Source organism: Pleurodeles waltl, chromosome 10, assembly GCF_031143425.1.
Source record: "Pleurodeles waltl isolate 20211129_DDA chromosome 10, aPleWal1.hap1.20221129, whole genome shotgun sequence".
Taxonomy (NCBI): domain Eukaryota; kingdom Metazoa; phylum Chordata; class Amphibia; order Caudata; family Salamandridae; genus Pleurodeles; species Pleurodeles waltl.
The window spans coordinates 503,376,590-503,386,656 of record NC_090449.1 but is presented as its reverse complement, the minus strand read 5'-3'; the positions used below and the strand labels follow the sequence as shown (position 1 = coordinate 503,386,656).

At 44.4% G+C, this 10,067-nt stretch overlaps 1 protein-coding gene across 1 annotated transcript; it reads right to left on the bottom strand.

The window, feature by feature from the left end:
- Positions 1-533: 533 nt before the first annotated feature.
- On the bottom strand, positions 534-9,825 carry LOC138261665 (cyclin-dependent kinase 5 activator 1-like). Its single transcript, XM_069210893.1, has one exon. It carries the CDS (start codon positions 8,671-8,673, stop codon positions 7,804-7,806), a length of 870 nt encoding a protein of 289 aa, XP_069066994.1. The 5' UTR covers positions 8,674-9,825; the 3' UTR covers positions 534-7,803.
- Positions 9,826-10,067: the final 242 nt, after the last annotated feature.

Genomic DNA, 10,067 nt, shown 5'->3' with positions numbered 1-10,067 from the left:
ATAAACCAGGGGGAAGGGTTTAAGGCGCAGCTTAGGAAAACCAGAGTGCGAGGAGGGCCGAGCCTGGTGCAGCTATTGCACCCACTCACTGCACTTTGCTAATGGGACTGAATCAACAGCTTGTCCACCTCGCATAACTCTACAACAGGCACAGCTAAAGTCCATCTGACTTGGGCTGCAACCCGTGCCCTACAGCTTCAGGGCACAAAGTGGAATGGCTTAAGTCTCAGCATGCTGACACTTTAAGCATCACTTTGGCTCACACACTCAATAGATTGTTACATAGACCAAAGATCTAAGTAGTGCAACTCTTTCTAATACTTCAGGAATCCCGCACCATGAACTTTTGTATCTCTTGTCCAATTCCATCACTTTATTAATGCAGTAGTTTTGCCCAGGTGATGCTAATATGAGACTCCAGCAAAACATTAACAGGAAAAAGCATTGTCCAGAAATCATTTAACCACATTCAGTTGTTCACTTTCTGCGCAAAGAAAGACACTGCAGATTCTGCCATTGGTTTATATTTTTTTTTATTTTGCATAAAGTGCCACTCGTTTTTTTTTTTTTTTACTATGGTCATTGGCAAAAGGCATCCCCGCCTCCTATCCCTCCCCCTCAATGCCCAAAAGACATTGTAGGAAGAAGGAACCCCCACTGCTCCCCTTTGGGCACTGATGGCATAGTAAAAACTTCGAGACAATATTATCAACAGTTCAGAAAATGCGCCTCAGAATAAAACCAAAAAGAATCAGCATAATTAATTTGTTCAAATAAATTAAATATTTAAATATGTTAGTTTCTTCTCATCCTAGAATGGCTCAGTCGAATGAGGAAAGAAATGTACATGGGCAATGTTCTCCTGCCAGTGTTCAAAGGTCCTCGGTTCACAAACTAGAGATTTGGCTTCCACAAGGGCTGCAACTCTGTAATGCTACACCGTACAACAAGAGGAAGGCAGGGGAAAACAATCTTGTATTCCACATCCCATGCCTCACACCCAGCCGTTCAGGAAAGACGGGACCAATTCCAGGAAGAAATGTTGCCACTTTATCAATACATTTCTTGCTTGGCCAGGCTAAAAAAATATCTATTCTTCTAAATTGCTCCAGTGAGAGGAAGTCTCTCTTCAAGCTGCGTTGTGTCTCTTCGGAACTTTCACAGATCAAGAGATACATCTCAAGCCTACTAATGGATAACGGTGTCTGTCACACAGATTTCTTCCAAGAGGCATCAGTGAAGAGACTGACACAGTGGAACAAGATGTTACTTCCGTACGTCCACCTTTCCCACCATCATGACCACACCAGCAGTACAGTAAAATATCCAGTGCTTTTGTTGTTGTACTTTAAATACACAAATCGACAAATAAAAACTTCCTAGCTACATCTGAGAAAGAAATCCAGCATGGACACCAGGTCTCTTTACATGCACATCCCCAGCACACATATGCAAAAAAAGCAAAGTGGTCCTTGACATATTTACAGTCAGGCAGTTCTGCCCCTGGCAGGAGTGCACCCCAGTCCACTCCTGATAGCAGCAATGTGGTTTTCATGTGGATCGGACGATTGCAGACATGCAGCTAGCTTGTGCAAAAGTTGTCAAAAACCTCCAATAACCTTCAGCAATTCCACACAGTGGCCCTGCCGAGGCCCACCTCATACAATCAGTAACTTTGAGTTTGCATATAAAATGTTTATATTCTGTTGAAGGTGTATTAGCAAAGAACACCCTGTTAACAGATCAATGTGCACAGTTTGAGGGCGTCACATTACGGTTGAGAGGTCGGCTGGTAAACTCAACTGATTTCTAATCCCAGATGCCCCATTTGACCAAATCATCATGGGTAGATGTTATTTCCCGGTGCCCCGGTTCCCTTATCACATGAGAAGCTAAGCATTTATAAAAAGGCAAACCATGATGTCAAGTTTAAGGTGAAAATTGGATATCAGGACTTAAGGTTGAAGAACTGCCATCAAAGCACCTGGTCTTTAGGATACTTTCCCAACTCATTCTTCTTCAGGTGCTGCGTGCCTAGCAGTGTCCCTACCTTCTGCAGGTCACTGAATAGCCACTTATTAATGTGCATGGCCCCTTCTTTCACTGATTGTTGTAATCTAGACATGGTGTAATGCAGAAATGCCAAAAGAAAGCCCATTTTCAGTGTTGTGCTCCATAAATAATCAAAATAAATAAATAAATGGTAATAAATACCAGACGATATGCTTGCTATTACAAATGCATTTTTTGAGGGGCAAAACTAAAAAAAAAAGCTAATTTACCTGCAGGATGGGCATAATCTCAAACAATAAGTGCAACGTTACAGGTTGTTTCACTCAAAATCTTACCGGAGTAAAACAGAACAAGGACAGACACATAGAAAATGTTATATACACATTAAACACAATTGAGAGGATGCAGGCAGGGAGAGCTTAACCATTTGGACTGCAGATTGGTTACTGATCCCAACAAGAAACTGTTCTGTGTAGTTTAATGAAAGTGTGAGACAAAATCATGAAGTACTTCAATCAGAGACATTCTATAACAATTTATCCATTCATTTATCCACTAATCCTGTGATCAACTTAAATCTACCACTAAGCTTTAGAACTGGCAACCAAACGATCTTTTTTAAGAATCTCATGTTGTGTTTGAATACATAAAAACAATATTAACAAAATGTTGAGAAGAAACAAAAATGTGAGGGTATAACTTATTAGATTCTGCTTATTGTGTCTTAGATAACCACATAAAGAGTGGTGCAGGACAACACATTTCTCTCATCGTATCGTCAGATAAGTGTAACACTGTGTACAATTATTGAGAGACTGAGTATAAAGCACAAAAAGCTGTTGCTATCCTGAAGATGGCTCCTTAAGATTTATGCATGATGGCTGAAACATGTCAGCTGATTGCGAGCTGCATATAAAGTCATTACACTGCTTTGCCCTTTCCCAGCGAATTAGTAAGTAATAACTTCATGTAACTTTACTTGTAAATAATGAACTTGGGTGATCAAAAAATAAATTTCTATGCTGCAAATCTGTCAAGCTTTGTTCTGCTACTTCATGGGAAATATCGTTTTTGTAAGGGAGTAAGAATCATACATTCTATCAGCATGCCTTTATAGCCTATTTAAAATAAGTATTTGTACTACGATTTGGCACAGAGGTAAGTGTCCATTAGGAAGGTTTTTGACCAAGTCTCACTACGATTATTTGAAGGGATCTATTGTGCTTAATTTGATTGCAAATATTTCTCACTTACAAGCACAAGCTTTCTTTTTAAAAGTTCACCAATAGCCCTTAGGCAAGAGATATAGGTGTCAGCTGATAGCTATGTAAAGAGTTCTTGTTGCAGCTTCTCCACTTCATTTAACAGTGCAGGCCTCAGCAAATTGTTTTACCTTCCTGCACTACGCATGCCTTATGTACCAACATCAGGTGTACTTGGAAACATGTGTGACATGCTGTGTAAGTATTAAACAGAACTGAAGGACTGCAGTTCAGCCCAACTTATTTTGTATTCAAGGTACCAAAAATCCATGTTTATATCTACAGTGCCCATGAAATCAAGGGTTCACTTGCATTCATCCTCTCTCATAATTTTTTGTCTTGTACACAAAAATCACATTAGTGCCTTGAAGATCTGCGATCACCAAATTACAAATGGCGTTATAAGCAGTCCATCACCAATGTATTTCTGCGGACTATTACTGGAATAAGTGACAGTGGAGACCTTTCAGGATCACCACTGAGAGAAGGGAGGTTTGCCTCAATATATGTCAGTTTTTGCCACTTGTGCTGACACTAGCCCGACACTGATCCCTTCTTAGGTGAACAATTACGTTTTCATAGTTCATGATGACTAAAGGTAGGCGGTTAAAATGAAAAAATATGATGGCAATTGCTACTCCAACATTCCCCATTTGGCCAAGAAGAAGAAGTGGAGCTCTCTCACATATTGTCACTGAAAGAGACGTATGGTGCATCAACACACTGGAAATGTAACCAATTTCAGCTTTTGATGTACAACACTCACACAGTTAAGGGCTTAAAGTAAGGAAAACGGAAAACATGTATTTCAAGCTTCCCAGTTATAGCCAATCTCAAGCTAACGATGCAGGGACATGCAGGTCGATGCTTTGAAATGCAAAGAAGGCTTCTTAAATGGAAACTGGAAAAACCATCTCCATTGTGCATCCAGGCACTGCAATCATCTATTGCAGCAGCACTCCCATCCACTGTGAAAGCACATTTTGTAACATGCGCAACACTGACTGCAACACCACTTGGCATACGACCACCTTTAGTTACGCCCAAAAGACACAAGTAGAATTCATTTATTTATATTCAACTCTAGATTATATTAGGCAGTATATCCGGCCCGTTTTTTATCAACTTACAACCAAGTTGAGGCGACACCTCAAAATTAGTCAATCAACAGGGCTGATTACCATACAGCCAACTCCAGACAGCAACTCAAAAGCCATCAATCCAGCGCACTGACTAACCTGCACCAGCCCTAAATAATGTAGAAGTCAACATTCATAAGACAAAATCAATTCAAGATGACAATACACTAGCTATTGCCCTTTTACTAAAAATCAACTCAAGTAGGACTCCTCGTGTGCCTCTAGGAGGCCCGTTAAAAGCCACCAGTTGACAAACGTTCACCCAACTCTGAATGGCATCCAAGACATCAGTCATGCAACATAAGCAACTCAGTGTGACAAGGCAATACCTCTAGCCCCTGTTCACTCAAGATGAGATCCCACTCATAACAACTGTCCCAGCATGCATTAACTTATAAACACTTTTTCCTCAAAGAAAGCAGGACAGCAGTCACAGCAGACACTAAGTAGATCAATTTAAGAGGGCATGAAGACAGCAGTGGCATAACCAGATAGCATAAATCAAACCGAGATATTTCACACAAGAAATCAGCTGTGGTACTTTTTAACTCACAGCCATTGCAAGACGGATATTAGTCTCAGCATCCATAAACTTAAAACTAATACTGCAGGATGTTTCGTCAAGAGAAGTACCGATTAACCTGCAACTAATTTAAGATTAAATTATAGCAAACTCTGGGTGACATCACAAGCAACCAGTCACAAATGACACCCATTCCCAAGGTGCGATCTAATGCCACATGGCATTCACCACTACTGCCATCCTCAGCCAGAAGCCATACATGTAGTGTTTGCAGTAAGAATAGAACTACAGCGACAAGTGTTTTATGTTTTTGGAAAAGCCAATAACTAAATGCCAAGGCTTACCCACCTTGCCCTATGACATCCGCTCTCCCATCTAGGAGATATCAGCAAATCGGATGCCTGCTACTTTCTATCAGCACAAAACAGAATCCATTCCAGGGCTATGGTGGTTCATCAGTCTAATTATTGTCTACTGCCTTGCATAAGTCAGAAAACTCAGGCTTTAGCTGCTCTGAAACCGCAGATAAAATCTGTTCTCTTGATTACGTTTCAGGTTTAGCCCATGATATGCCTGTTAGGCACCTGCCAGACGTCCTTTTTTGCCCGTTACAAGAAATACCAAATCACTATACATGCAGCATAAACATGCTCGAAAATCTAAAACATGTGCCCTAATGCAATGGATTTCCTTGAAAGGCTCAGAGTGTTGGTCAAAGACTTCATGGATTTGGGTCAAATTGTGGGAACATGGGCTAACATATAATGAGTGATCTTTGACCTACTGCACAACCACAAGTGAATTGGCTCTGTACCTTCTTTTTAAGTCCAAATTAGCTAGCTTAATGCTAGTCATTTTCCGACCTTGCAACAGGTTAAAGGTTGAGCCAACACAGTGGGATTCGAACCAGCAATCTGTAGGGTACATACATGTAGACCTCTAGAGTGCGATTCAAATCTCTGCGCTTGCACACAACTAAAATAGGTGCAGGAGATGAAAACTATACTTCTGAATAGAACTACGATCCTCCCTCACTTCTTAACAAACCACCGAACACCTACTCAGATAACAAAATATATGCATACCCTAGGACAAAAACATTTTAAGAACATACAGATTTTGCAGCATTTTGATGGGGGATGGTACCATTAGCTGTTGAGTTGCACTTGCACAGGGCTATGTGGCACAAAGTTACCAACAGCAATTTTAGCCAACACCTTCCGTATTGCAATTTTTACAACCACTTGACCAAGTAATAAGTATGGGTCTACGGGTCCCAGCATACAAAAATGGTTTTGGATAACAGCTAGAATTGGAGCTCGAGAAGGGGGAGGTGACACAGCTTTTCCTCTGAATGAGGGAAAGCATAAACAAACACTACTGTTAGTAAACAACTATTGACAACTCACTGTTGTACCTACAACCACCATATGGTGGATTGGGCATATTTGAAATATAAGCATTAGAAAACACAGGAACACTGACCCATGCCGCCACAGTACACACAGGGCAATAACGGATGCAAAATACGTGCTGGGTTGATGGTTACAAGGCAAATTTTGAAGCCATGACGTATTTCTTTCCCACGTGCTGCACAACACATTCACTAACAGAACACCAAGGTAATCCTTCATTTTTAATGTTTAAATATAATATTTTTGTGCGTGTGTTTTTAATTGCAAGATGCTTCGGAATGCGTCACTGAAGCCCTGGTGTGCAGAGGGTAGGCAAAGAGCGTGGATGGGGCATTTTAGGCACATCTTGGCTCAGATAGGGCTAAAACAAAACTTCAAAGTAAACCCCAAGGGCCTGTAGACCCAAGTCAGGCAAGGAGGGTGTGTTCCACATACAAACCACGCCCCAACATTTTAACCTGTGCTGCACCATTTTGTGCCCATTGACTGTGTCCTTGTGCTGCATCTTGTAATAAGCCACACAGGGTGCAGAAAAGATGTGTTGTTTTTAAAGTGTTAAAATAGCTCTGCACTTTCAACAGGCTTACGTCTCTTCAAGAGTCCAGGACCTATTTCGAGATGTGATCACCCCAGATAGCCATTATATTGTTTGAAACCCAGAAATGGTCAGTGGTGCCTTGGGGCAGACATGCCTGTAGGAAAGGTGTTGCCAATAGGCCAGTGTCTCTGAAATATTGAGAGGGAAAGATGGACACACCAGCATATTTTGCCTTTCAGAGGCACTGCCTTTTTGACAATCCTTCTCCACTCCTGACTTGCCAGTTCACCTTCAGTCCCCAGGTGCATTTCAGCTTTTCTTCGTTGGGTGAACCAAAGCCACTGTTGTGTGCATTGAATATACATTTTTGGAGGCAGCCTCTCTATACAGAATACAGATTTTTGTTCATGGAAAAGCTAAGCAAAAGAACTGGCCGATCAACAGCCACTGGATTGGCACATTTTGAAGTTCATTCAGTATGTTCTACTGCCCCTCTTCCAAAGAACATTTGAGAACTTAAAGTTCTAGGTTTCAATCCATTCCTTGCCATGCCCATCTTACAAAACCACTACATTTGCAGGACTTATTTCATTAAAGGTAGGGAACAGCCTCATTAGATCAGTATGTTTTTTGCCACCCATGACATCTTTTAGACTAACGCTGCATTCCTACCCGTTCAAAAGAAACAAAAGATTATTGAACCTCTATCTGTAAAGGGTGATTTTAGTCCACACAGATTCTCGACAATTGCACGTTTTACACCACCAAACAGGACAGGCAGGTGTTACGTCAATCAATCTTTGTCCCCCACCCTTAAAAAAATGTGTTTTTTTGGTTAGGAACAAAAGTGTAAAACAGAACCAATCTTCTGGTGATTAGGGAATGTCTCATATTGCAACTCCTTTCAGGTCAGTCACCGGTCCAGCACCTTAGAATAGTCTCCTCGACCTCCCTCACCCTTGAGATCAGCAAACACCTGGGTAAAGTAGTGTGGGTCAGCATTGATTCGCAACATTTTCCCACTCATGGTGTCGATGATGCGGAGGCAACGGTCCCAAAATGCATCACGAGGGCCTGCCGCCTCCACAAGGAAGGGCTTAAGCGGATAGGAAATCTCATTGCCCATGTAAGAGTAGGACAGGTAAAGGCAGGTGAGCAGTGCGGCCTGCAACTCCCGCTCGCTGCCCGCTGTCTCCCCATCGATGACTTCACGGCATAGCAAGTAGACGAAGACCACATTGGCTGGTGTGACAAAGGCTTGGTCCTGCCAACCCTGGAGCAGCAGAGAGCGGTCCACGCCCCGTAGCCACAAGATGGGGTCCCCAGGTGAGAGCTGCTTGAGACGGTAACAGCGGCGACAGAGGAACTCACCCAAGCAGCGGAGAAGCTCGCTGGTGGAGGCCTGCACGATGACCCGGCGAGGAGAGCCAGGCGTGTTCTTGATGGACGAGGCCTGCTGTTGCTTGGGGCACGGCTGCAGGGTGCCCGTCTCATAGCTGCCAGCCAGATTGGCGCAAGACAGGGACTTCTTGACATTTTCATGGTTGAGCAAGGCCACCTCTTTCTGGTTGTTGGCGGCACCTTTCCGTGAGCTCCCGCTCTTCTTCTTGGTGGAGGCAACAAGTCTCTTCCAGGTCAGGGCAGGGATGAACATGGAGTGTCTCTTAAGAGGCTTTGCCTCCTTGGCTTTACCCTCCGAGGTGTAGGGAGACAGGGACCCTGGCCCATCCTCGTACAGACTGGCCTTCCTGGACCCTGGTGACAGCGACAACACCGTGCCCATGGTGACGGCTGGCAGAAAGGGCAGCTCTCAACTCTCTCTCTCACAGCAGGAAGGACCCTTTTTATGAGGTACTCAACAAATCCAGCCTAGGGCACGTACTTCAATGCATGTCCAAAGGGGTGGGCTCGAAGGAGATAGACCTTTCCTTCTCGCTTGTCAACGCTGGGTGCCTTCCAGACAGCAAACGGTCGGCACAAGCCTCGCGGCGAGAACAGCTCATCAGCGTGCGGGAATAATCCTGAAAGCCAATTAACTGCGCGCCCAGTGGGTGGAATTACCAGCTTCCCTCTGCATGGCGGAGATAGTCCGTGCCCTCTTGCGTTGGCAGCTCTGATTCCTGCCCAGAGACAAGGGGTCTGTAGAAATGATCGTTATGCAGAGAATCACGGAATAAATGCAATGTCTTATTTAAAGAAATCAGAGTTCCCCTTTGCCTTTGATTACATCTTTGCAGCCGAATCCTTAAATCAATCGTAAAACGCCTCGCTCCAGAGCCCAGTTTCCGACAAGATGCACTATTCCTCGTTGCAGAGAGGATGATTGGCTTTGTATTTAAGGATGCCCCTTCCAGGCCACGGGGTCTTCAGAATAATTGTAATACTGTTTGCTGTGGATCAGAATGAATGCCGTTTTTTTTCGTTTCGAAGAAAAGCATCCTAGTTGAAGTCAAGTCTTCTACATCGCAGCATTCTCGCAATAAAATGCAACACGTCTCGCTGCAGGAGCCGAGGACCTAATAAAAGCTACAATATCCGCTGCTGCGGACACCGATGCAGTGAGCAGGTCCAGCCGTTCTTCCCGAGACCCTTCGAACAATGCCAACAACTGCCGCCGCGCACCTCTAAGTGTTGCCGCCGCGTCCGTCGCTGCAGGCACCCCGAGTCTCTGAAAAACGGCGAGGGCTGCGGCTGCTGACGCCGGGGACGTGCGCACGCTTTGCGTGTCTCCTGTTTACTGCGCCGCGCGGCTCCTCGGTCTCTTCCAGGGTTCCGCCTGCGCCGCCCGGGCTCCGCCGTGCCTGCCCTCGTCTCCCTGCTGCGCAGCCTCGCTCCCGCCCGCCCCGCCTCGGTGTGCGCTAGGAGCAAGGGGCGCGTGCTGCTTTTGTTCCCCCCTCTGTTGATTAATTCCCCTCGTCCTGCCCTCTCTCTTCCAAGTGATTTCAATACCGGCTCAGTCAGAGGCATCCACCTCCAGCCCTGCTGCTGGTGATGCTGCTGCTGAGAAGCAAATGGCTGGGGACCGGGGCCGGCTACCTCCCCACCCCTCACTTAGAGCATCAGTTTTTAGTCATCCTCCCCTTTTGCGGTTCTTAGAGAGAGACAGTCATCTTGATCTTTTAACCCCCACCTCAACCCCCCCAACATGCCCTTGAATAACAGCTTTACATTTTGAAG

Excerpts from the sequence above, each read along its gene's own strand:
- LOC138261665 (XM_069210893.1), bottom strand. The coding sequence starts at position 8,673 with ATGGGCACGGTGTTGTCGCTGTCACCAGGGTCCAGGAAGGCCAGTCTG.